A 27,857-nucleotide genomic window follows, 5' to 3' on the forward strand; every position below is an offset into this window, starting at 1 on the left:
AATGATTGTTTGCATTTTTTGTTTGGTTTAAAGTGTAGGAATGAGAATAGGAAAGGGTAAAGTTTAATAAAAAAATTATTTATTATTTATTAAAAATATTTTTTTTATTTTTTACATATCTTTTATATAAAAAAAATTATATTTTTAAATCAATTTTTTTAAAAATATTTTTTTAAAATAAATTAATTTTTTTAAAAAAATTATTTATAAAAAATAAAAAATAATTTTTTTTAAAATATATTAAAAATATATTTTTTTTATTTTAAGTATATTTTTTAAAATTTTAAAATAATTTTTTTAATAATTATATACTTATTATTTATCATTAAATTTTTTATTAAATTTTGATTTTCATTCCCAAAAGTTCATTCCCATGGGGTATGGGGGGAATGGGTGATTCTCATTGAAGGGGTAATCACATTCTCATTCTCTAGTTTAATTTGACAAAACAAACACAAACAATGGGAATCATTCCCATTCCCTCTCTTTTTTTAACGAACCAAACGGCCCCTTAAGGTTTTATGGATCTGTTTTTTATTTACAAGAATTAGATTAAATACTATAAGGAAGTTAGAGCGTCATAGTCCTTTTAGCCACCTTTTACACTTGAGGAAATTACGCATGTACACATATTTTGAAATTTTTGCAACATTATGCTTTAATTGTGTAATCGTACCCGTCTTCTTACGGTTATTAATGCCACATATCCTAATTTGCAGTAACTAAAGTCAAGGAGGTTGAGAATAAATTATAATATAGATTTAGACAGAGGAAAGTCTATTTTATTTGTTGGAAATTTTATTCATTAAGAGCGGGATTAACCGACTAAGAAAAACTGGGAATAAAAAATATTAAAACAAAATAAATTAAGATTTCGGAATAATTTTTATTATGCCAAAATCCGTTAATTATTATAAAGAAATTATCGTCAAAACTTCGTTTAATTACGAAATCAAATTGGAGTTAATTGAATGAAAAGTGTAAACTTTGGATTGATTTGTATTTTTGATAAGGACTTGCATGTCCCTTTAGCCCACTAACATATGCCCATAAATACCCCCTTTATATCATATTCTCCATTTGATTCATCAAATTCAAAGCAAAACTCTAACTCTCTCTTCTATACACCATAGGCATAACCATCATTTCTTCATTAAAGTTTATGTTTTTTTTAGTTTCCTTGAGCAATTGATATGGCGGAGCTCATATCTTTCAATTCTGACAATCAATTCCTCAAATTTTGGCTCGGTTTGGAAGCTAAGAAATCTTAGCTTAAGGTATAATTTCCGAAGTCGAAATTTGTTTCTGATTTGGTTTATTTATTGATGGTTAAGTTTGTTATAATTTTTTTTTTGGTATGTGGTTATGAGCTGACACTACTGGAAAACAGCCAATTAGCGACGGACAAATCCGTCGCTAATGGCCCATATTCCGTCGCTAACACAGGTTAGCGACGGAACTGCGACGGACTTAGTCCGTCGCAACAGAAATGGTCGCAAAAAAGTTTTGCGACCATTTTCCAATTCCGTGGCAAAATTTGCGACGGACAATCCGTCGCTAATTTTTCCACGGCCGTCGCTATTTGTCAACCGGTTGAGACTGATTTTGAGACAAAATAGCGACGGATGGATAACAAGTAGCGACGGATTATCCGTCGCTAACTTGTGCCATTTCTGTCTCAGAAATGCCACATTCGGCGACGGATTATCCGTCGCTAACTGTAATATATTAGCGACGGATCACAATCCGTCGCTAATTATGTCATTTCTGAGACAGAAATGGTACAAGTTAGCGACGGATAATCCGTCGCTACTTGTTATCCATCCGTCGCCAATTTTACTGATTTTGGCAGAATTTTACGTTTTGCAGCCGATTTTTCCGTTTATTCCTGTTGTTTTACACCTTTTAAATACAGTGACATTAATGCGTTTATAAATCACAATAAATTGAAACAAATACTGAATATATATATATAAGTAATATTAAAGTATACATAAACATCCGAAAGTTAAAACCCGCAATTTGTTCGGAAAATAAGACTACAAATCTGTAGTGTCGCCGCCGTCTGGCGGGGGAGGGGGGAACTGTGGTCGATGCTCTGAAGGGAGTGTAGGCATCAACCTCGCGATCTCCTCACGGATAAGCTGGGCCATGCTCTCCTGCTGCTCACGCCGCGCAGCTGCCAGCTGCTCCGCCAGCTCCTGTCTCTGCTTCTCTGCTAGCCTCTGCTCAACCTCACGCAGACCCTCTTGAATGCCGGCCTGAACACGGCGATCGATGTCCTCTTCTGTCTGCTGGGACGTCCTGGAAGAGCTGCCTCGCTGTGTCCTACTGCTCGGGCCTGCATATCTGCTGCTCGCCGAACCTAGGCCGTACACCCGGTGCTTCTTGTTGACGCCCTCAATGTCTAGAAACAGCTGGGTCTCGTTCACCTCCCCTGGACTCGCAGAGCTACCCTCTCCGGTCTGCGACTGTGTCGCGGCAGCGAGCCTCTGAGCGATGGCATCCTACAAAACAGTTACAAATCAAACATATCAATTTAGTTTTATAACAAATAAAAAAGTATATAAAATTAGATAATCCTAATTTCTAACAAAATTTCAGCAGCATTTCCGCTATAATATCAGCATCACCCATTTTTCAGGGAAGTCCTGCAAGTAAATACAATATATAACAGAGCCACCAAATACTTTCAATCTAATTACAAAAACGTTAAGTCCATACAACCTATATAATTTCACATTTAAACCTAATATATTTAACAAGTATATAATGTTTTCAACACTTAAACATTTACACAACTTATAAACTTTCAAATGTGATAAAGACTTACAGTCATGTCTTGGGCCCGCTTGTCGACCGGCCTCTTGTCAGCCTTCGTTGAGTGAAGGCGACTGTACAGCTCCGTCGCAGTCGGCTCCCGGCCGAGCTCCTTAGTCTATCAGAAAAATACAATTTCATTTGTATTACAATAAAACCAAATACGTTATTAAGTTATTTAATTACTGAATTTAGAGACAAACCATCACATCCATAAGCTTGATAGCGGAGCGAGATCCCCCGGTATGGCGGACAGGTCCAGAACCAGCGCCTGCCGGCTCGCTCATCCGGTTTGCCCGGGCTATCTCTGACTTTTTCTTCTCTTTCTCTGTGTCCCAGAAAGCATTCCAGGACTCCCAGATTTCCTGGTTCACAGATGTGTGCTTAGCTTTCAACTTCTTCATTTTATGGATATTGTCTTTATACCGAGTGGCTGCGTGGGTCATGAAGACCTGTCTGATGAGCTCCTCGCTGTAGGCCGACGTATCCCACCAGAACTTTTTCTGCAAAAGTAATAACATGAGCCGTGAGTTAGCATTTCCACAGAAAGCACAACTTAAATATCTGAAACTGAAAATTTAATTACCTGAAATTCTTGAAAATAGAACTCCCTCTGGTCCGCTGTCAGAAACCGCCATGCTGATCCAGTCTCGAACCAGCATTGTCTGAAAATGTCTCGTATAGCCCTAGAAACAGGCCCAGAGTCCAGCAACAATGTCCTGCGATGTAATAAGCGTAATGTTATTTTCAACACATATTAATTACATATTACAAATTAAAAAATTTATTCTCAAACCTGCTACGGTCCGGGCGAACCAACGCCCTACCCTGGTCGTCCAGAATAGCTTGTGGCTCGCCAGGCTCGCGCTGCTGAAGAGGCTGAACAGGTCCTTCAGCCTGCGCCTGCTGCTGCGCCTCTGCATCGGGCTCGGTAGGGTCTCCCTGTCCACGTCCTCGGCCTGATCCCCGGCCAGAACCTCTGCCTGAGCCTCTTCCCCTCATACCTGTAAACATGTCAAGCTTAATTGTCCACAACCAGACAACATAATATAACAGTACAATTATACAGCCATACGTGAAACATATAACTAATAATTAATATGAATTCAAATTCAAAAGGTACACTTGAATAATATAATTAAGAAACATAATTATAATTAAGAAACAATGTAATACATAAAATCTATTGTACACAACTAAAGTTCTTCACTTTCATCTTCGTCTGATGAGGATGCGATGAACTCATCTAATTCTGTTTCTTCTTCAGGAGGCACGAACAACGCATCTTCATCAGCTTCTCCATTTTGATCAGCCAAACATGTCGGATTTTCGTCCGTTGCAACAACGAGAGGATTTTCTTCTATCTCATCTTGAAAGGCCGAGATAATCCCCTCGGGCATGTCGAGTTCTGATCGTGCCTTTATTCTGCAAACTGCCCACCAATTTAATTTATCCCTTCTTTTACTTGGATATGGCAGGTAATGAACTTGGTCGGCCTGTTCAGCTAAGATGAATGGTTCATACTTATTGTATCTCTTTCTGTTATTAATATCCACCATGTTATATTTTTTGTTACTAATTGTGCCGGAATTATGAACTGGGTCAAACCACTCGCATTTAAATAAGACAGTCGTCTTCATTGGAAGCGCCGGATACTCTAACTCAATTATGTCAGTCAGAACTCCATAAAAGTCATTTTCACTATCGACATATTGAGTTCCCTTCACGCAGACTCCACTATTCATCGTAAGTTGTTCCTCCCCATAAGCTTGAGTCTGAAACTTGTATCCGTTTACACGATACCCCTTAAATGTTCTGACTGATCTAAGAGGTCCTTTAGCGAGACTAAGAATGAAGGGATTGGTACAGACAGCTGGATCTTGCACCTGTAGCGTAAAAGTGTATTATTAATCGAGACTTTTTATTGAAAGAATCGAAATATAATTTGTAAAATACTTACATATTGTTGGAACCAGTAGGCAAAGTCACTCTCGAACTTCGCTTCAATTTGCGAGGTGCTGATTTCGGGGGTTCCTCTACGCAACTCGCTCTCGAAAACCCTTTAGTTAAGAAGAAAACATTAATTGCAACCTGAATCATTATTGTTAATTACATTGACAGCTGTATTAAAGCTTACTCTCTGTAATTTTCAATTTCTGAACAATTCAACAGAACATATGTCCGGGCAGCAACAAACTCAGCTTCTTCAAGATATCTCTTGCGGCAAGCACCCACTGATTGCCCGTGCGGCTTGAAAATAGATAGTCTGTCAACATCGTCGTCGACTTCAATGTCACAAACTTCATTCCTTTGCAGCCGCTCAGGCATCATTGGGTCACCTTCTGAAAAGTAATAAGCTGCAAATTTTGCGGTTTCTTCATTTAAGTATCCGCTACTGATGCTTCCTTCCACTCTCCCTTTATTGCCGACTTTTTTTTTCAGTTTTCTTAAGTATCTGATTCGACATGAGACAGTTAGTAAACATTATATGTGCAGAAACTGATACACATAATTGATAAACGTCAGTAATATTACCTTTCAAATGGATACATCCAGCGATACTGAACTGGACCTGCCATCATAGCTTCATACGGTAGATGTACGGGAAGATGTTCCATGGAGTCAAAAAAGCTGGGCGGAAAAATACGCTCCAGCTTGCACAATATCTTTGGGATTTCTAGTCTCATACGATCAAGATCTTTCTCTGTTAGAGACGTGGAGGTTAACTCACGAAAGAAGATACTCAGCTCTGTTAAAGGCTCCCACACTTCCTTTGGTAATAGCTCACGGAACGCGATTGGCAGGAGTCTTTGCATAAAAATGTGGCAGTCGTGACTTTTCATTCCATGCATTTTCAAACCGATTGTATCGACACATCTGGACAAGTTGGACGCGTAACCATCTGGAAACTTTATCAACTTAATCCACTCAAGTAAAGCCTTTTTTGCGTCCCTTTCCAAAGCATACATCGCCTTAGGAAATCTCCCAGTAACCGGATCTTTTGCTAACGCAGGCCGATCACATATGTCATTCAACTCTTCTCTAGATTTTGCATGGTCTTTTGTTTTTCCGGGAACATTTAGTACAGTATTGAAAATGTTATCAAATACGTTTTTCTCAATGTGCATGACATCGAGATTGTGACGAATGAGATTCGTTTTCCAATACGGCAAATCCCAGAAGATGCTTTTTTTATTCCAACCATAATCTGTCGATTTCGCCGCATTATTTGTCTCAGCCCCAATTTCATATGCCTTCATAAACCCCAAACGGTCCACCTCTGCCAACAATTCTTCTCCGGTTTTTGGCTGTCCGAATTCTTTATTTACGCTTTTTCCTTTTCGGAAATCAGTAGTATTACGACGGTACATGTGACCACGAGGCAAGAACTTTCTGTGGCAATCAAACCACGACTGTTTCCTACTCCCTTTAAGCGTGAAAGCTTTCGTATCTTCCATGCAGTGTGGGCAAGCCAGTCTTCCAGATGTGCTCCAGCCAGATAACATAGAATAAGCGGGGAAATCATTAATCGTCCACATAAGTGCCGCTTTCATTTGGAAATTTTGTCGCCTGTGAACGTCGAATGTCTGCACTCCAAATTCCCACAGTTGGTTCAGCTCAGCTATCAACGGCTGCAGGAAAATATCCATTTGGTGTTTAGGATTTCGAGGCCCAGGGACAATAACAGTTAAAAACATGAACTCATCTTTCATACACATCCCTGGGGGAAGATTATAGGGTGTCAAAATTACTGGCCATGATGAATAATTCTGCCCGAAGGCCCCGAATGGTTGAAACCCATCAGTACACAGGCCTAGTCTGATATTTCGAACTTCTTCCGCAAACTCTGTATGCAATTCGCTAAAATGTTTCCATGCCGGGGAGTCTGACGGGTGACACATCTTTCCATCAACCATTTCGTGTTCTGCGTGCCACGTCATATGCTTGGCGGTAGCTGTAGAAGCGTACAATCTCTGCAGTCTCGGAGTTATAGGAAAATAAAACATTTTCCTATAAGGGACGTTAACTCGTCTTTTTACAGAATTTCCTTTAGGGGGCGGTTTCCACCTTTCGTGATCGCATATTTTGCATCGCGTTAAATCCGCGTCTGACCCCCAATAAATCATGCAGTTGCGCAAACAACAATCGATAACTTCGACCGGCAACCCAAGACCTCTAACCATCTTCTTTATTTCGGCAAAGTTCTTTGGCATCTTGTTCTCATCTGGGAGCAGCTCTTGTATAAATTCGGTCACATCATCTACTAAAGCTACTGACCCACTATGACGACATTTGATGTCCAACATTTTAACAGCCGCAGACAATGGAGAGTGTTTGCTATTACCGGGGCATACAGGTTCTTCGGCCGCACGCATCATATCATAAAAATGTTTAGCTTCGTTATTCGGTTCCTCCTCCGTGAACACTACTTCTGGCCCGGCAGCATCGATAACCATTCTCTGAACAGAGCTGAAGTCGTCTCCCCCCTCATTTTCCATGTCAACGTCATACTCCGGTAGCTGTGCAACGGGACGGGGATTTAAAACATTTCCCTCCCCATGAAAAACCCACACTTGATAATCTGCCACAAACCCTTTCTGCAGAATGTGTAGTTTCACCGTTTCGACGTCTCGATAACTCGTATTTTTACATCTTGTCCTAGGACAAGGGCATTTAATCTCGGGCCCACTCATGCACGTGGGATGGCGTAAAGCGAAATTAACAAACTCCTGCACGCGCTCTGTAAAGCCTGGGTATAGCAACCCGCCCTGGAGCCGCCTATACATCCAACTTCGGTCTGATTCCATTTCTGTAGCACGGATAATTAGGAGGGGTTTTCGCTCGGAAATAGCAAAGTCAATGTAATTGACTGCTTTAAAGGTATGGACCTATCCCATTCGCAAAACTGGCGCCCCTTAACTCGGCCACGATATATGCCTAGCAACGGAGAAAATATTCGGCAGCCTTCCGGCGTCGTTCTCCTTCAGTGCGATATTTAGCATATGTGGTGTAACGCTAATTATATATTCCGCGAGGAATAAGCGTTACAAAACATATACTATACATCCACCCGGAGAACAAACGCTGGAAAACAACCGAATATTTTTCTACCGCCACTAGACATATATGGTTTTCGTGATCGAGTTACGGGAGGACCAGTTTTGCGAACTGTACAAACTGTACAATCCCGTGTCGTTCAATCTCTTGAACACACGGGACGGGAACTCTACGGCTAGGTTTACGATTTTATTCGGTGGGAATAAAATCGAGTTCAATTTAGGTTGAATGTTGTAAATAAAATATATTTCAAATAAAATAAATAAAAGTAAGCGATATAAAACCTACTTGTTGAAGGGCAGAACCGCAAAGAAAAGGTGAAACAGCTGGATCAGTAGGAACCACAGTGCGCGTCTATCGAGGGCAAACCTATCATATTAATTAAATAAAAATATGTATTGATAAAAAAATTCTAATAAAAATTCGGCAGCACTTCCCCTAAAAATGAGCATCACCCATTTTTCAGGGAAGTCCTGCAAGCAAATCACATAGCAATATCCAACAACGCAATCCAATTACATCGAAAATTACATTTATAACTTTAATTACACTAATTAACCTAAATTAAACTAATTAACCAAATTTATCTCAAATTAATTAAAAACATACTATATTTTTTTTAGAATAAAAACATACTATATTAATTAAACTAATTACCCTAGATTAGTACAATAATTCAATAACCTAATTTAATCAACTAATTAACACACTTAAACAATATTTATAAGCAAATTATTATTAATTAACTAATTCAAAATTACTAATACAAATTACATAGTTCATATACAAATTACATAGTTCATAGTTCATAATCTAATTTAACTTAATTTAACCTAACATTTGATTAAATAACAATTAATTTAAACAACTTTATTTAATCTAATTAATAAACCAAAACTAACCAAATATGGCAGCGAGCGGGGCAGCGGCGGCAGCACGGACAGCGGCGGCAGTGGGGGCAGCGGCGGCAGTGGGGGCAGCGGCGGCAGTGGGGGCAGCGGCGGCAGTGGGGGCAGCGGCGGCAGTGGGCAGCGGGATCCGGACTGTTTTGCATTTAATTAATTAACATCTATATAATGTAATAAAAAAAATTGAAAAAAAAAATACCTACCTCAGGCGATGGCGGCAGCGCGGTGGTGAAGGACGATGGCGGCAGTGTGGTGGTGTAGGAGGGGATGGCGGCAGAGTGTGGTGAAGGAGATGGCAGAAAATAGGAAGGAGGAGGAGAGAGGCGATGGCGGAGAGAGGCGGCAGCGTGTGGTGAAGGAGGAGGAGAGAGGCGATGGCGGAGAGAGGCGGCAGCGTCTGGTGAACGGCAGAGAGGGGAAAAAAAAACCAGAAAATGGAGGAGAAGAGAAGAAAGCAGCGTTTTAATTAGGTTTAACATTAGCGACGGATAAATTCCGTCGCTAATGTTAAACCTAATTAAAACGCACCGTTTCACTTATACGCTTAGCGACGGATGTATACATCCGTCGCCAAAATTTAGCGACGGATGTATTAAACCGTCGCCAACCTTTTAATTGAAACGGTGCGTTTCAATTTGGTCCAACTTTAGCGACGGATTTGTAAGTCCGTCGCCAAATTTGGACCAAATTGAGGCGCCATAAACTCCCGCCATGTTCCCGCCACATTAGTGACGGAATAGCGACGGATACCGCCGTCGCTAAGGTGGCGGGAGCTTACCCGCCACAATATTTACCGTATTGGCGACGGATTATGCGTCTGTCGCTGTGTCCGTCGCCAATTTTACTTATTAGCGACGGAAATTTAGTCCGTCGCTAATTTCCGTCGCTAATAAGCTGTTTTCTAGTAGTGTGAGTTTGAGCTAGGATTTGGTGGTTATTTTATGATATTATCAATCAGATTTTTATCGGATCGGTACTTAGCATGTCGGTTTGGGTCCTGACGGTGTCAGTTTTTATCCGATGAGCAAAACCAATCTGTTCAGGCGAGCAGAACATGGTCTGCTCACTTGAGCAGATTGCAGTTTTTGAACCAGTCCCAAATTGCTCATGGAAGGCAGTTTGGGTGCGTTTTTCGACCCCCTATGCATATCGAATGAAGTCCAAATCTAAACGGAAGTAGTAGACAGAGTTGAGGAGTATAAGTTTGTTGAATTTAATTTATGTTTGGACTGTTTTAAGGGGACGTTTTATTAGTTCAAAGTTGACTAGTTAACCAGTTTTGAAAATTGTAGTTTAACTAGCAATTTTGCTAGCACGATATTTTATCGGTTATTCGAATAATATTATGAGTTGAGATTAATTAAAATAAGGGGAAAAGTGAGTTAACAAATTAATTATCGTATTAGCTCGATAATTAATTTATTTTAGCTAATTTGGATAACTAATTAAATAACATTTTGAATAATGTTATTTAACAAACAAAATTGTTTATTTAAAGGTTATCGATTTTATATCGAGGTGAGTACGGCGTGATATAATTTAATTTATACGCATTATATTTTGAGGCTAGAATAGAATTCGTTTTAATTGCATTTTCGAATTTTGCTTAGATTCGACGGGGAAACTACCGCCGGACCCGGAGCTTAATGAGCATAACGAAGTTGCCTTGTCTGTTTATTTTGGGATAGCAAGTCGTGAGTTTGCTATTTACTTTGCGTATTGTATTTATAAGTTTATTGATGTGTTGCTAGTTTGATTAACTTAAATGCATTACATACGATATGGTTATGCTACAATATTTGTTATATAGTAGTTGTTTGTAAAATGTGATATTTGATTTAGCGATCCAAAGAAACGAGCTACATATTGGACGTCGATAGGACTATGTGATCACCGGTGTTATAAAGAGTCTAGATGGTTATATTTTGTAATGTTTGATATGAGTTCATAGTATGTATTTGCAAAATGGAAAGAAGGATTGTGAATGGTAGATACGAGATTAACTCGGTGGAACTATCTCGAGTGTATCTAGTGAGTTAACTCGGTTGAACTATCTCGGGACTCACACATTGGGTATGAGAAGTGACATGAGTTAACTCGGTGGAACTATCTCGGTACTATATCACATGGTATCAGTTAACTCGGTTGAACTATCGCGGGGCCGCACCATATGGATTGATCAATTTGATACGACATGAGATGGATATAATACGAATATTATACGGATAGAAAATGGTATAAGTTTAAGATTAGGGTTTCGATCAGATCGGATTGTCGGTTGCTTTGGTGTGTTTTCGAATTGGGTATTAGTTTGTGTTTTGTCTGTGCAATTTATGTTTATAATACCTTTGTAAATACGAACTCACTCAATCTCGACTGACCTCCCTACAGTGTTTTTATTTCAGGATTGCTTTGGTGCTACGTGGTCGAGCTTCCATTTTATATTCTGGAAGTCTCAGTTGAAAGCATTCAAGGAAAGCTTTGTTCCTCGCTATACAGTAGTCGTCAGTAGTAGACCTAGTTTTGTAGTAAATAGTTATATGTTTATATAATTTGATAAATGGTTTATTGAAATAAAGTTTTGATTACGTCTTATAACTGTTGTTTGTTTGGCCGTTCAAGGTGATTTGAACGGGTCTATATGAAGATTTTGTTTGAGTTGAAACATGGCAATGTCAGGCATGTAGTATCATTTTGTAAGACCCTGGTTTCTAAGTTATGGTGCAACGATTTTCAGAATATGGTTTCAACGTTTTCAATTGATTGTTTAAAGAAGTTCTCTGAAAACGTTTTATGTATGATTGTGTGGTCGGTTTTACGAAAAGTTTTATAATCGACTTTAGACTTGCTACGGGTTCCGGAGCAACCACTCTCATTCCCTAGCTCTGGTCGCGGCCCTCGATTTTTTGTCATTATAAAGTTGGTATCAAAGCAGTTTATCCAGGATACCACTGCTTTTGTGTGTGAGTCTACCTAGGAACTACTGCAGCACATAGGTTTTGAGTCATGTCTTCGATATGTTTTTGTTGGTTTCGAAAGTATCAGCTTCCTTCTTTAAGATGTGAGTTTGTATATGTATATATTTTGATGGGTGATTATATGTGTACGAGAATACATATTATATGTTGCGTTAGATTTAAACTGTTTATGTGTTTGAGTACGATTATATGATGAGATGTGCATGTGTATACGTTCCACTTTTGCGTTAAGATATGATAGACGAGTACGTGATCTATTACAATTCGGTTAAGATGATTGGCTAACGATAGACCAGAACTTGGTAACGAAAGTAGGATACTTGTGACTAAGTTGCAAGGGATACAAGAAGGAAGGATGCAAGTGCACGAGGACGGGATTTTAAGATTTGTATTCAGAGAATACAAAGATAGTAATGGTTAGACTAGATACTGCGTGTGTTCGAATAACGATATGTATTCAAGTAACGATATGCTAGGAGGAAACATCCTTTAGACAAGATGTACAGGGTATTATACCCTAAGGTATGAAGAGTGTGAAAGAAGAGGATAGAACTTATCGGCCGATTTGTAGATCAAGGTAAATGGAAGAAATATGATTAGGAACAAGTCTAAAGTGTGGTAATGGAGACCATCAAGGTTAGTAAGGCAATAATATTTTTGGATTGAACCGTTGGATCAGTTAACTTTTGGAATATGGTATTCCTAAGACGATTATCATGAAAGTTCCCTTCAATTCAAAGATATCATTGCCTTACTAAACGTCTTCGTTTGACGATCGCAACGGTTAACCTCCTTCCTCATTGATCTCGGTTATCATTTTGTTGAGATTTGCCTCTACCCCTGATTTCAAGGGATCTCGGTGTTATCTTAACTTATCAGATGTTAATTTTGTTTGGTCCCAGTAGAACTATGCCTGCTCCTACTCCTTGTTCACTGGAGGCTCCGTCTAAAAAGAGGTTCCAAGTCAGCTCCTCTTCACAATTATCCATCAATGTAAGCTTCCAGTTTCAATCACAAGGGAGCGAAGGATAAGCAGGCGAAAGAGGTATCCCGGGTGAGTAGGAGACGCAATAGCTAAAGATCTCTAGCCAGTCCGACCAGGTGATCCTGGAAATCATGGATACTTTTCATCACGGCCTCGTGATAGAGTGGGGGTAGTGCATTGAAGAAATAATTAAAGTCTCACAATGAAGGCTGTCACGACGAGCCCGGCCCAGAACCAGTGAGGCTCGTTTCAGAAACAGATGGGTCAAGAACCACGCCTGATAAGAAACTATAAGAACAAGCATGATTAAAGGATCAGAACAGCACACAAGACTCACAATAATGACTCTGGTCATAAACCCAGAGACCAACCTGACTAAGTCCCTGACCCAGTATCAGTGACGAAGCTAGACCGTAATTTGAGGTAGGGCACAATTTAATTGAAATAAATTAAAATATTATGACATGAAAAATATACATTTAAAGTGCATTTTTATAAATTTAAGCTAAGGTATATTTATAAAATGGCTTAATCATAAATAAAATTCAGAATTTTTAATCCCTTTTTTAGTTTCACCCCTACGTTGTATTTTTGTCCAATTCACTTAAATTCGCACCTTTAGTTTCAATTCCATCCTAAAAAATTAAATTGACTCGTTTTCACTTAAAAAAAGTTACCAATTAGATCCTTTAATTAGAAAATATTAATTATTTTAAGCATATGTCAGAGTCGGAAAAAACACGGAGTGGTCGAAGAAGTGTAGCGGTGATTCTTTTTTATATTATAATATTGAAATAAAATTTTATTATTATTTGAATTTATGGAGAAGGGGATTTTTTTTCTTTTTAAAATATTTAGAATTTTTTAAATATTATGCTAAAAATAAAGGATCAAACTGATATTTTTTTCAAGTGAATGATTTAACTTTTTAGGGTGAAATTGAAAACCAAATGTCCGAATTCGAGTAATTTGGATAAAATTGTAACGTCGAAATGAAAAAAAAATTAAATGGAAGATTTTTTTATTATTAAGCCTTACAAAATTAATAAATCAATTAAGATATTTTAAAAATATTTTTTTTATAGAAGCTTGAGGTAGGGCCCAGGCACAGCCTGGCCCTACCCTAGCTTCGTCTCTGCCCAGTATGCAGCCATAACTGCATTAACATCTGATAAGTCAAGATAACACCGAGATCCCTTGAAATCAGGGATAGAGGCAAATCTCAACAAAGAGATAACTGATATCAATGAGGAACAATTACACTACAACACAAAGACTACGACATATATATAGAGAGGCCTAAGCTAGGTAATATTCAGATTCACTTCTTATTATTCTCACTAAAACTCCATCAAAGAATGACTTAGACATCGGAGGGTGTTCGAGCCAACACCGGCTCGAATCCTTCTAACTTGTTGATCTTGACAGGTGGGAGCTCAGCGACAACAGTAACAAGGATGATCATCAAAACCATCATTGGGCAAAAGAAGTTAAACAATTTTTGTAATTTTTCAGTGTTAAGCGCTTCAATTTTCAGTAGGGCTTTTTTTTATGTTTTATCTCCTCTGTATTTTTTATCTCCTTCTACCCCAGTTAAAAAAAAATATATGTGCTTATGAATGATAACTCTGATAATTTGTCCCTTAATTGTGTTATTATTGGTGTGGGTCATTCTTTTTTAATCAGATCGAATCGAAAAAAAATAGATAAAGCAAAAGATGACATTATTTATCAAAATTCATATTGGACAGGCAGTCGTAAGAAATAAATTATGTCCTTTAAATGAATAGTTTCTTTATAATTTTTTTCTTTAGTTTCTTGTGTTTACATAGGGATCTTTCTATTATTGCTTATTTGTTATATATATCTTGAGAACATGTTCATTGCCTCTATTTGCAGTCCCTTTCATTTTTTTGTCGAGTGTTTATCCCACACAACGAATGTGCCACGTTATTTTTACAACAAGCCAATAATCATTTGCAATAGAGAATTTTTATTTATTATTTATTTATTATCATTAAACATTTGCATATGACTAACGCCTCATTGGTTTGTTGCACGAATGACGTGACGCAACCGTTGCGTTGTATAATCATTCTTTTTTATCACCATAAGTGAGAAATTCCAATAAGTCTTGTAGTTTTTGTTTTAGAAGAAACGTATTATTATTTAATATACATGTAAATAAGATTAACCCAGAAAAAAACATATGTCCCGTTAATGATAATTCCAATAAAAATATTTTTTTTTTAAAGAAATTCCAATAAACTTATTATTTTCATGTATTGTACCTTTAGCCAACAACATAATTTCAATGCAGAGGAAAATCTAAAGATAGATCTTGACAAATGTGATGGACTAAAAGCCATGAACTTATAGTATGGTTTTATTAGAAAAGGCAAGCCATACATATTTTCCATTAATGATAATTCTAGCAATATGTCTTTTGAAATTTCTTTTTGATGAATATATGTATTTTAGATGTGTTATTAATGTGTGGATCATTTTCTTTTAATCAGGTCGGATAGAAAAAAATTATAAAAAGATGATGACATCAATTTATTAGAAAAGTCATATTAAAAAGGCGGCTATAAAAAATAATTTATATCTTCTCAGTGATTTTTTTTTTATAATTTGCTTTATACTTTTTTTGTATTTTTATTTAGAGGTCTTATTGAACTTATGTATTATTTATGTCTTGAGAGAATTTTCATTGCTCCGATTTATATTTTTTTTTTCTTTATAACCACAACTTCTCTCTGCTTTAAGTGAGGAATTTCAATAAATTTTCGAGGCGGTTCCGGTCTTATTTAAGAAAAACTTATCATTTAAAATACATGAAAATGGATGTATTATACATTTAGCCAACAATATAATTTCAAAGCCGAGAGAACAATCCATAGACAACATGACAAATGTGATCATAGAATAAAAGCCGTGAATTTATAGACAAAACTAATTGCAAGGTATAAATGGATTAGATTAAATAATTTCAACCAATTACATGGTGTAGGTACAAAAAGGATAAGATTTCTTATCCAAATAAATATCAAAAAAGACAATCTGAAAAAATATTACTGTATTGACAACCAGTTATGTAAATGAGATTAACCTAGAAAAAAAACAATATGGTCTAGCGTTGCATGCAGTATAAATAAGTGAAAAAAAAAACTCGCCAGTTATATATATATAGAGATAATTTTTAGGAAAAAGTTATTCAAAAGTCCCTATATTTTTGAAAAAAGATGATAAAAATAATAACATAATTCAAGTATTTTAATTGATTTTTATAGTTAATTAATTTAATATTTAAATAAATAATAAAAATAGTATCAGTGTATTGATACGAAAATCATAAATAAATAATATAAATATTTAAAAAAAAATCATCTTGTTTTTTCTTAATTTTTTCACTCTCTTTTAATTGTGATTAATTTATTATAAAATAATATTCAACAAAGAAACTTATATGTTATATTCACCAATTGAATCAATTGATAGTATGATTTTATTCGTAGGATCAAACTATTTGTTTTTTAAATATATGATATTGTTAGAAAAATATATTTTGCCTTTATTTTTACTACTACTGCTACATTTACAAGAAAGATTGAGACACATAAATAGGGGTGTAAATGAACCGAGTTGAGCCGAGTTTTGGAGTATTCATATTCGGCTAGTTAATAAGGTGTTCATGTTCGGTTCACGTGTTCATGTTCGATTCGTTTAAATTTTATAGTGTTTATGTCCAATTCGTGTTCGGCTCGTATTCGTTCGTTTAACCTCTAAACAAACAAGATCGCGAACGAGTTCGATAAGTACTAAACGAGCTCGTTCACGAACAAAAAGAACGAGTTGGATAAGTACCAAACGAGCCCGTTCATTTAGCGGCTAAACAAACGAACACGGACTGAACATTGAACTGAACATGAACACTATAAAATATAAACGAACGAACATGAATACGAGCTGAATAAATTATAAAAAATAATAACTAAAAATTCATTATATCATGTTTTATTCGATTTAGGTTTACTTGTTTTACTTCTAAACTTTTATATTTTAGCATATCATTTTTATTTTTAAGGTTATGAGTTCTCTTATATTAAAATTACGTAGTTTTTACCAATGAGCTATAATTCAAATAGTATAAGCCCTGAACAACAAACTGTTAGGTCGTGGGATCAAATTCTTCTACAAGCGCTCCCCCTCTCCAATTATCAAAAAAATATATTATTTATTAAATTTATCGAAACAAAACTACTTAGTTTTGATAGAATATATCGAAAATACATAGTTTTGTTTACTCTATATAATTTTCGGATTATTTAAAATAATTATATAAATTAATTTAAATATGAGCTAGTTAGCGAACACCTAATCGAGTATCTAAACAAGCTTGTTCGCAAATTATATACGAGCTCATTCACACACTCTTATTCGAACTCGTTCACGAGCTACTAATCGAGTTGTTCGTGGACGTAAATGAGCCGAACAGCACTATGTTCATATTTGACTCGTTTATATTAACAAACAAAAAATCTATCTCGAGCTCGATTTGTTTAAAATACGAACGAACACGAATTGAGTTCTTATCAAGCCGAACACCGAGCTGCTCGCGAGTAGTTTGGTTCATTTACAACCCTACACATATAAAAACTAAACAATATGAACCATCAAGTTGTTTACTTTTTTTAGAAGTGAGCCATCAAGTTTTTTAAAGTTAATAAATATTTTCCATATGTGTACATACAAAAATCCATAGTGATTGTTCAATTTGAATTTATTGGACAAAACGGAACGTGATGTGGCAAATCATTCTTATGGACTATAATAAGTTGTTATAAACAGATTATAACATTACTGAGTTGCCAATTAGGTCGTTTTTAAGACTTTTCTCGTCTCATTCTCTTGGTTTCAAGCATTCATACCACCACGTCGTCCATAGGATAAAACAGGCATTATCTCCGACGAACATTACACTGTGTTAATCAATTTGTTACACTTTTTATTATTGCTCAAGAACTCATAAAACAGTTCTCAAAATATGTGGCGACTACTGTTTCATATAGGTTTCCGAAAGCTTGTATTGTAATATGAAGAAGACAATAGTGTATCTAAGAAAATAATAATTAAAACAGTAACGATTAAACAATATTTAAATGTTTTATTTATTAATACATGATCAAATATAACATTTTTCAATCTCGAACATACTGGAAAAAATCAGGGAATTTAGTTGACAGAAAATAAAATGTTACAACAGAGTAATGTTAAGAAATTAAAAACAATAAAATCGTCCAAGCCTAACTAACCAAACAACACCAGCCATCTCACAGCACGCGCATGTGATAAATCTGTAAGGATTTATCTCCTTTCGTACTCATAATGTCACGACCTGAAATCACGAGCCATGACCGGCGCTAGGGAATGGAAATGGTAGTTCCAAAACCCGTAGCAAGTCTTTAAAAACACATATAAATTTTTCGCAAAACATTCATTCCTAAAATTCAAATGCCCATCCATAAACAAATCAAATTCATTAAAACTTCTTGAGCTTTGACGTGTACAAACGTCTGTTTCAAAACACAAAGCGTTCCATAGGTACTTGGGTCTTATCATGCAATGCCCCACATCCTAACACAGCCCATTCTCAAAACAAAGAAAACAGTTTTATAGCGGAAGTCTCAAAACACTTTTATAATCAGAGTTATATCATACACGAAAATCGTTTGACAAACAAACATACATATGCTAGGACTCGATCCTACTGCAGCACTATTGGTTGACTCCTTCTTCCTGCATATAAAGACTTCTGGAACAAGGGTAGAAGTCTGTCGTGTCATAGACCATACACCTGCAACATACACTGTTGGGGGGGTCAGTCGAGACTGAGTGAGTTATACGTTACATACCCTATTATCAAAATAGCATCGCGTATTTAAAACGTTTTATGCAAACACAATCCTTTCATATACATATATTTTTACTCCATTACAAACTAGTTAAATTTCTAATTCTTAAATCATACTCATTTTCATTTTACCTCACATACACAACAAACCAAAGGTTCTAGTTGTGACATGATTAACAACATTATTCTCAACATCATTAAAACTCATAATAACATGAACATCATATCAATAATTGTGATATCCATCTCTGTAATAATTCACCAAACCCTAGGTCTGTAACCAGGAACACAACACTGGCTTACAGCCTAGCCAAAATCTTTCTAGACCACCTGACGGCTAACCCTTCTACTTCATTAGCAGGCTCGGCCCTTCTCCCTTCACCGACCATCGTTCAGGACTTAGCCCGGTGTCATGCGCATTGACACCTAACAAAATATTCTCCCATGTGCATATCTCTATCTCAGCACATAATCACAGGTGCATATCACAACTCAGCACCTCTCACATACATCATTACAGAGTGGCATATCACCAACATAAATCTCAAACCATTTCAGTACAACTAAATAACCATTTGGCCACAAAATCAAATCTCAAAACGACTTCAACAACAAACACTTTAATGCATCATTTACCAAATTAAATGACTATCCAATAGCCATAAAGGAATATAACATTTCTAATCCAAACCATATACAAAGTAATACAAATAAGTCATATACAAACAACACAAACCAATCCAATCAAATCAAGCCAATACAAACAATCCAAACAATTCAATCCGAAACAATCTATTCCAAACCAATTTAATCCAAGCAATCCAATCGAAAACAATCCAAACAATACACATTTGCGATGCGTTCAAGTACTATTCATATAGTATATTAACATAGATTTAATTACGATAATGCGAGTAAGTAAAATATACTCACAACTTGCTTATCCAAAATCTTTTCTTATTATAGCGTAAGCTCCCTGAACTCCTTGTCCGCTATTAGATCGCCTTATCGTACCTAGTACATATATCAAACGGATCTCGAGTGAGATTCTAACTCAACAACACATAGACTCGAGATTTAAACAAGTTACATAACTTGTCACATTATCGACCCCGTAGTCGACTATATTTGCTAATTGTAAAATAGTTCAACCTATAAACGAAACTGACATTCTTAATGTTCCGAATGTCCTCTACAACTTTTGTTTCGGACTAATACTAGCACTCGAAGGTGTCGGAAACTAGCCCTTAAGTTAACAACGTGGGGCTGTCCAGATTTTAGAACTGCTACGTGCTACAAAATGTTATGCTCTGTTTGGGAACCTTAGAGGTCAAACTAGCAGAAACTTATACTGAGACATATTTAGACGACACTTTTAAGTTTCCGTACCAACAAACGTAACTTAATTTGGAGTTATATAACTCGAGATATAAGTCTCAAAACAGGGCTGTTCTGCAGTGCAATATTCTGCAACTACATCAACTTCATATATTCAACTTAATCAATCCAAATTCTCTACAAAACAGCCCTAGATGTTCATAACAAAATATCAAAACCTCATATGAATATCATCATTTCAATCTTAGCCTAGGGCCAAGCCTATCATCAATATTGCATACCGAAATTTCATCCATATACAACACAACAAAAACATCAATCATTAAACACTATTCTAAGCATGAAATTGCCGAATACACTATCAATTTCATCATCCAATTAATCATTCTTAGACTTTATAATTTCAGAAAATCATTACCCATTCACGAATCTCCATTTCCAAAGGATTCAAACTCCGATTCACCATCAAAACATCTCCATGGAAGCTTAATTACACCTATAAGCATCAATCATCCAAAAACCTCAACTTAACAATCAAAATCGAATCAATTCAGCAGAAACCCTAACCATAACTACTCAAACTTACCTCAAATTGAATCTATAATCTAGTATAGGATCCTTTCCTCGTTCCGTGGCCGCAAGAATCACTCAATTCCGATCCAAATTGAGAAAGTTATGAGGATTTGAAGTTTGGTTTTTATTCTTTCATGGAGGAAGGGAAAGCTACGGGATTTGGAGCTGAGAATCAAATGGTCTTTGCTGAATTGAATATCCATTTGAAATCCTTATATATTTATGGCAAAAGTCACTCTTTGGTCCTTAAAGAAATTGACTCAAACCACTTCGATTTCTAACTTAAAATTTGTCTTTTTTCGTCCGTCGAACGGTAATTCTGTTAGGTCCGATCAATTCCATATTAGTTATCTCCAAATAAATAATATTGGTCCTATATCTTATAATCTCACTTTTCGATAATTTAAATTTGGAAAATTTGGCCAAAAACGCTCAAATTCCAATTTTGAGCTAACTTGCACTTTTCTCACTTTTTCGTCCAAATTCTGCTTAAGGAATATCGAGATCCAATTAATCGATATTATTTTCTTAAATATTAATTCTCATATATAATTTAAAAATTCTTATGTCGGTGTCCATCCCGACCTACTTTGTCCAATTTACGAAACTTTATGACCCGTGACATCATTTTCTTACTTCAAAATTTTGGGGTTATTACATTCACCCCACCTTATAATGAATTCGTCCTCGAATTCAAACCCTTGCCACTTTCCTAATCAAACTTATATGCATATCCTTAATGCATATCGTCTTCTACTTTTTACTTACACCCTTCAATACCTGGTATAGTAGTCCATCCCTTGGGTATAACGTTACGCTTTAATGTCCAAGTTGGACTATACTTTTCCTAGATGTATCTTTTATCTTTCATTATTTGTGATCTTGGATAATTATCTTTGTTATCCCGTCTTTCGTTTCATCTTATAATAGTTGCTAACATCTTTCTAGATTGTTAGTCTTTCATACGTTCCTTCGTTTGATACTTACTCGTATATTGATATCCAATGTTCGTTATAAAAGAGATGACCAACCTCTTTATGAACTTTCCTAGTTCACGCTTAGCTAGTCCGTACTCGATTCTCGTGACGATATGACAACATCTATTGTCACATTGGAATTTTAACCCCGTCGTTTACTAACTTTTAGCCTTAATAGGCTTGTATCCTTTCGCTTCCTTATTATTCGTATTCGTCTATATTTACTCATCATTCCCCCCTTAACTCCATAAGGGTCATATCACCCTTGATACCGACTTTGATTTATGCCTACTAGCTTTAGGCATAAACTCGACTCATACGTTTTCAAGTTTTTTTTTTTAAACTTGGTCCAAAAGCTGTCTTTCTAGCTCACTTTAGCTGTCCAAATTGCTCATTCAAAAGCGTTTTCTCACTATACGAAATTAGTATTCGTATAGTTCACAATACCTTCTATCACTTCCATATGAACTTCAAGTTGAAATTGATATTCGAAGGTATCGAAAATCGACCCATAAGTCACTTCCTCGGACTATCTTTATCTGTTTGCATAGACTGCCGTTTGAGTCTATGAACTAAGCATTCAGACAATCCTTATCTGAATCACATTCGGTATTTTCATACCTTATCTCCTTATCTATGCCTTTCGTTTAGAGTCGAACTACTTTCAACATCTTCTTAATTTCCTTAAGTACTCATATATACTTATCCCTTCTTATCGAGTATAAGGTTAATCCTTTACCTTATCTCGAGGCTTATTCTGCCTTATACCTTATCTCGTAATGCTTTATTACTTAACACATACTTTCTTATCCCTTACTAGGGTCTTTCCTTGTCTTATGTCTTAATCCTTTACTTCTTTACGGACTTTCGAATTTACCGATGTCCAACGTCATTTTTCCTTGACGTTTTTGTTCTTATTTCTCAATACGTCATCACATCTAATCACATCAATTCATATATACTCTTTCTCGTGTCAATCACATCTATTCATATATGTGATTGTCTTTTCCTCCTTCGCTTCCACTGCGACACTCTGATCATTTACTCCTTAACTATTGTCTTTACAGTTAAGACTTATACGGCTCTTTGTCCAATAGCCTTACTCATCTCTTATGGTAGTTAGGAATGTCTTTTCCTTTACTACCAATCACATACTTCATGGTTTCCCGAACTTCATGAGGTTGAATGCCTACTTGGCATTACTCGATATGTATCGAGTCTTTTTCCACAATATATCTCATTGGATTGGTAATATTCTTTACCAGTATCCAAAGATATCCTTATCCTTATCTTACCACATTTCTTAATAGTTCCAACATCTCCAATCCTTACACTTGACATAAGGTCGAAGGTTATTTCTCTTGACCTTAATGACGGATTGCACTCTTAGTTGTGCGTACATCCATCTATCACATCCTTACTGACATCGTATTCATTATTAAGTTGGACTTATGCTCGTGCCAACTCTATCTCCCTTACTTATATGTGTCTTATAACTACACAGAAGTTGACTCCTTTGGTTACTTTCTAAGTAACGCTCTCGTTTACTTTCCTCGATTACCTTTATCGAGTGTTACTTCATATACTTAGGTCGTTTAGACCTCCTTTATATCGACTATCTCAGTCGATCTCTTAATATCCTTTGTCCATCTTTGGTTCTTATACTTCCTTATGCTTGAATTCCTTTCTATAGGCGTCTTACTTCAAGCTTTTACTTCTTTTAGGTATCCTTCCTAATCACTTTTCATTTCGACCTTCACAACAACACCTTCGTGTTGTAGCTCAACTTCTTTGTTGAGTCTCTCCCTTCTATTTCATTACATCAAAGGATGTATATATGGCTTACTAGCCTCATCGGCTATCCTTGTCGTTCGCTTTCGTAAGCGTTATCAAGCTATATTTATGTTCCTCTTAGGGCTTATGTGTTCGCATATTGCGAGTTCACATCATCATGCCCATCATTTACATCGATCACATTTCTTAGTATCGATGTTTCCAATCACATACTTCGATGTCGTTGTCTACGATCATCGTTGCACCTCTTACTCTCGAGGTGACTTACTCTGCTCAAACGACTACTACTTTCACAGGCTCTATAGCCGTTACTATCTTTAATTAACTGACTATCAACTTCTCGCTCCATTTTCAAAACATTTCATATCAAAATAAAACATTTATTTCTCATATTCAACTTCTAGTCGGCCATACTTAATACTTTTCGGGCTCGACTATCAAATACATGTATTCTAGATGTATGTTCCGCACCTTCCAGTCCTGACATCACAGTCATTAGGCCCAATTATCGGAGTTTTCATAAATTGAAACCACTGTTTCAAAACATTTTTGGATCTCATACATACGTATATGGATCTTACATTCATAGTCCTAGGTTAATTAAACTATATCCTTCATATTGTCCTCATTTGCACTTTTGGCTTACTACCAAAATTTACGCAAGTTTTCCATCGTTGCTTCCAAAAACAATCATTATCTGGTTATCTGTTCGACAATCGCAACGGTTAACCTCTAGATACGTATCCTAGGAATACCATATTCCAAAACTAAACCGATCCAACGGATTAATCGAAAGATATCAGGGTTTCTCTATACCCTGTCAACTTTCAAACATCACCCGAAACTGATCTCATCCATATTATCTACTATACCTTGAATCGCGTACCTTACTCTTACCTTGAGTTTTCCTTAACTCAGGTTACACTGGTCGCTAGTGAGGAATCGTATATTCCTATCACTTTAACCTTAGCTCAATCAGTAGGTCTTATCCTTTCTTCTCACGCTTCTAGTGTCTTAGGGTACGATGCCCTGGACATTTCGCCGAAAGATGTTCTCATTCGTAGCTCGTCGTAGCTCGGATGTACATCTTGATCCTATACAAGTTGTAGTTCGCTTAACTACAACTAGCTGTGTACTTCGTAGTCCCAATCATATTCTCCAACTTCGATTCTTATATGCTTCTGTTGCCCTCTCGAGAATCGCTTACTACTTGATCTCTTATATTTACTGTCGTTACAGAGTTCTAGTCTAGGTATACTTACAATAAAACAAATCTGTTCAAAACATTTCAATCATCGGTGTACACCCTTTCAAAATAATTTGTTTAAAATTCACTTTTTAAACAATTGCATAAGTGTGTATAGGGTAATGACGTCTCATGTCTAGGCACAATTATGCTTTTAAAATCATTTAAATGAATGACCATAGCAGGCCATACCATTTAGTTTTTATAAGTTTCTTCTAGAAACTAAACTCTGTAACCAGTAAGAATTCCCCACATCACCTCGCTTCTTTGTATTCGTACTTCTTCCACGAATTGCCCTCGTACTACTGTCGAATAACTTCGTACGTTGTTTCATTCTTGCTATTCAAGCATGATGTCAAATCTTCTAGACCACAAGCACACGTGTATTGCAGTCTTATATCCCAAAAGGGATGGCTGAGAACCTATGAGACCTAAGAATATAGAAGGAGACATGACTCGAATCCTAAAGCTGCAGTAGTTCCTAGCTTAACCTAGTGACAACATCAACCTAGGTACAAACAAACACTTATCACTGACTGGCAGTAGTATCAATCTGCCCCAAACCATATTAGCAGTAGTAACTGGACTAACTGCTCTGATACCAAATTTGTCACGACCTGAAATCACGAGCCATGACCGGCGCTAGGGAATGGAAATGGTAGTTCCAAAACCCGTAGCAAGCCTTTAAAAACACATATAAATTTTTCGCAAAACATTCATTCCTAAAATTCAAATGCCCATCCATAAACAAATCAAATTCATTAAAAACTTCTTGAGCTTTGACGTGTACAAACGTCTGTTTCAAAACACAAAGCGTTCCATAGGAACTTGGGTCTTATCATGCAATGCCCCACATCCTAACACAGCCCATTCTCAAAACAAAGAAAACAGTTTTATAGCGGAAGTCTCAAAACACTTTTATAATCAGAGTTATATCATACACGAAAATTGTTTGACAAACAAACATACATATGCTAGGACTCGATCCTACTGCAGCACTATTGGTTGACTCCTTCTTCCTGCATATAAAGACTTCTGGAACAAGGGTAGAAGTCTGTCGTGTCATAGACCATACACCTGCAACATACACTGTTGGGGGGTCAGTCGAGACTGAGTGAGTTATACGTTACATACCCTATTATCAAAATAGCATCGCGTTTTTAAAACGTTTTATGCAAACACAATCCTTTCATATACATATACTTTTACTCCATTACAAACTAGTTAAATTTCTAATTCTTAAATCATACTCATTTTCATTTTACCTCACATACACAACAAACCAAAGGTTCTAGTTGTGACATGATTAACAACATTATTCTCAACATCATTAAAAGTCATAATAACATGAACATCATATCAATAATTGTGATATCCATCTCTGTAATAATTCACCAAACCCTAGGTCTGTAACCAGGAACACAACACTGGCTTACAGCCTAGCCAAACTCTTTCTAGACCACCTGACGGCTAACCCTTCTACTTCATTAGCAGGCTCGGCCCTTCTCCCTTCACCGACCATCGTTCAGGACTTAGCCCGGTGTCATGCGCATTGACACCTAACAAAATATTCTCCCATGTGCATATCTCTATCTCAGCACATAATCACAGGTGCATATCACAACTCAGCACCTCTCACATACATCATTACAGAGTGGCATATCACCAACATAAATCTCAAACCATTTCAGTACAACTAAATAACTATTTGGCCACAAAATCAAATCTCAAAACAACTTCAACAACAAACACTTTAATGCATCATTTACCAAATTAAATGACTATCCAATAGCCATAAAGGAATATAACATTTCTAATCCAAACCATATACAAAGTAATACAAATAAGTCATATACAAACAACACAAACCAATCCAATCAAATCAAGCCAATACAAACAATCCAAACAATTCAATCCGAAACAATCTATTCCAAACCAATTTAATCCAAGCAATCCAATCGAAAACAATCCAAACAATACACATTTGCGATGCGTTCAAGTACTATTCATATAGTATATTAACATAGATTTAATTACGATAATGCGAGTAAGTAAAATATACTCACAACTTGCTTATCCAAAATCTTTGCTTATTATAGCGTAAGCTTCCTGAACTCCTTGTCCGCTATTAGATCGCCTTATCGTACCTAGTACATATATCAAACGGATCTCGAGTGAGATTCTAACTCAACAACACATAGACTCGAGATTTAAACAAGTTACATAACTTGTCACATTATCGACCCCGTAGTCGACTATATTTGCTAATTGTAAAATAGTTCAACCTATAAACGAAACTGACATTCTTAATGTTCCGAATGTCCTCTACAACTTTTGTTTAGGTCTCGGACTAATACTAGCACTCGAAGGTGTCGGAAACTAGCCCTTAAGTTAACAACGTGGGGCTGTCCAGATTTTAGAACTGCTACGTGCTACAAAATGTTATGCTCTGTTTGGGAACCTTAGAGGTCAAACTAGCAGAAACTTATACTGAGACATATTTAGACGACACTTTTAAGTTTCCGTACCAACAAACGTAACTTAATTTGGAGTTATATAACTCGAGATATAAGTCTCAAAACAGGGCTGTTCTGCAGTGCAATATTCTGCAACTACATCAACTTCATATATTCAACTTAATCAATCCAAATTCTCTACAAAACAGCCCTAGATGTTCATAACAAAATATCAAAACCTCATATGAATATCATCATTTCAATCTTAGCCTAGGGCCAAGCCTATCATCAATATTGCATACCGAAATTTCATCCATATACAACACAACAAAAACATCAATCATTAAACACTATTCTAAGCATGAAATTGCCGAATACACTATCAATTTCATCATCCAATTAATCATTCTTAGACTTTATAATTTCAGAAAATCATTACCCATTCACGAATATCCATTTTCAAAGGATTCAAACTCCGATTCACCATCAAAACATCTCCATGGAAGCTTAATTACACCTATAAGCATCAATCATCCAAAAACCTCAACTTAACAATCAAAATCGAATCAATTCAGCAGAAACCCTAACCATAACTACTCAAACTTACCTCAAATTGAATCTATAATCTAGTATAGGATCCTTTCCTCGTTCCGTGGCCGCAAGAATCACTCAATTCCGATCCAAATTGAGAAAGTTATGAGGATTTGAAGTTTGGTTTTTATTCTTTCATGGAGGAAGGGAAAGCTACGGGATTTGGAGCTGAGAATCAAATGGTTTTTGCTGAATTGAATATCCATTTGAAATCCTTAT

The 27,857-nt window shown here is 36.3% G+C and overlaps 2 protein-coding genes and 2 long non-coding RNA genes across 4 annotated transcripts; all 4 read right to left on the bottom strand.

The window, feature by feature from the left end:
* Positions 1 to 2,007: 2,007 nt before the first annotated feature.
* Positions 2,008 to 3,822, bottom strand: LOC126656746 (uncharacterized). Its single transcript, XM_050351349.2, has 5 exons — positions 3,617 to 3,822; positions 3,407 to 3,539; positions 3,024 to 3,323; positions 2,834 to 2,938; positions 2,008 to 2,507 (listed from the first exon to the last, which is right to left on the bottom strand). Exons 1-5 carry the CDS (start codon positions 3,820 to 3,822, stop codon positions 2,040 to 2,042), a joined length of 1,212 nt encoding a protein of 403 aa, XP_050207306.1. The 3' UTR covers positions 2,008 to 2,039.
* A 194-nt stretch (positions 3,823 to 4,016) lies between these two features.
* LOC126656747 (uncharacterized) lies at positions 4,017 to 9,265 on the bottom strand. The gene is made up of 8 exons (XM_050351350.2): positions 8,990 to 9,265; positions 8,781 to 8,921; positions 7,246 to 7,661; positions 6,023 to 7,158; positions 5,413 to 5,878; positions 4,996 to 5,275; positions 4,781 to 4,911; positions 4,017 to 4,665 (listed from the first exon to the last, which is right to left on the bottom strand). The coding sequence occupies exons 1-8, from the start codon at positions 9,263 to 9,265 to the stop codon at positions 4,017 to 4,019; spliced, it is 3,495 nt and encodes a 1,164-aa protein (XP_050207307.2).
* A 9,009-nt stretch (positions 9,266 to 18,274) lies between these two features.
* On the bottom strand, positions 18,275 to 20,967 carry LOC126654960 (uncharacterized). The gene is made up of 4 exons (XR_007632807.2): positions 20,588 to 20,967; positions 20,420 to 20,497; positions 19,597 to 19,677; positions 18,275 to 18,618 (listed from the first exon to the last, which is right to left on the bottom strand). It is a non-coding gene; the product is annotated as an uncharacterized LOC126654960 (long non-coding RNA).
* Positions 20,968 to 25,335: 4,368 nt separating this feature from the next.
* LOC130014662 (uncharacterized) lies at positions 25,336 to 27,813 on the bottom strand. The gene is made up of 4 exons (XR_007632808.2): positions 27,655 to 27,813; positions 27,487 to 27,564; positions 26,658 to 26,738; positions 25,336 to 25,680 (listed from the first exon to the last, which is right to left on the bottom strand). It is a non-coding gene; the product is annotated as an uncharacterized LOC130014662 (long non-coding RNA).
* Positions 27,814 to 27,857: the final 44 nt, after the last annotated feature.

The sequence above is a fragment of the Mercurialis annua genome, linkage group LG7, assembly GCF_937616625.2.
Source record: "Mercurialis annua linkage group LG7, ddMerAnnu1.2, whole genome shotgun sequence".
NCBI classification, from domain to species: domain Eukaryota; kingdom Viridiplantae; phylum Streptophyta; class Magnoliopsida; order Malpighiales; family Euphorbiaceae; genus Mercurialis; species Mercurialis annua.

Bases quoted from the DNA above. Each gene is read 5' to 3' on its own strand.
- LOC126656746 (XM_050351349.2), bottom strand. From the start codon at position 3,822: ATGAGGGGAAGAGGCTCAGGCAGAGGTTCTGGCCGGGGATCAGGCCGA. The intron at 2,939-3,023 runs GTTTGTCTCTAA...TTTTTCTGATAG, and splicing joins TCAAGCTTATGGATGTGATG to ACTAAGGAGCTCGGCCGGGA. The intron at 2,508-2,833 runs GTAAGTCTTTAT...ACTGTTTTGTAG, and splicing joins AGCGGGCCCAAGACATGACT to GATGCCATCGCTCAGAGGCT.
- LOC126656747 (XM_050351350.2), bottom strand. From the start codon at position 9,265: ATGTTAAACCTAATTAAAACGCTGCTTTCTTCTCTTCTCCTCCATTTT. The intron at 7,662-8,780 runs GTTAGTTTTGGT...GCTATTTCCGAG, and splicing joins CCCGCTCGCTGCCATATTTG to CGAAAACCCCTCCTAATTAT. The intron at 7,159-7,245 runs GTTCACGGAGGA...CCCCGGTAATAG, and splicing joins GCTGCCGGGCCAGAAGTAGT to CAAACACTCTCCATTGTCTG.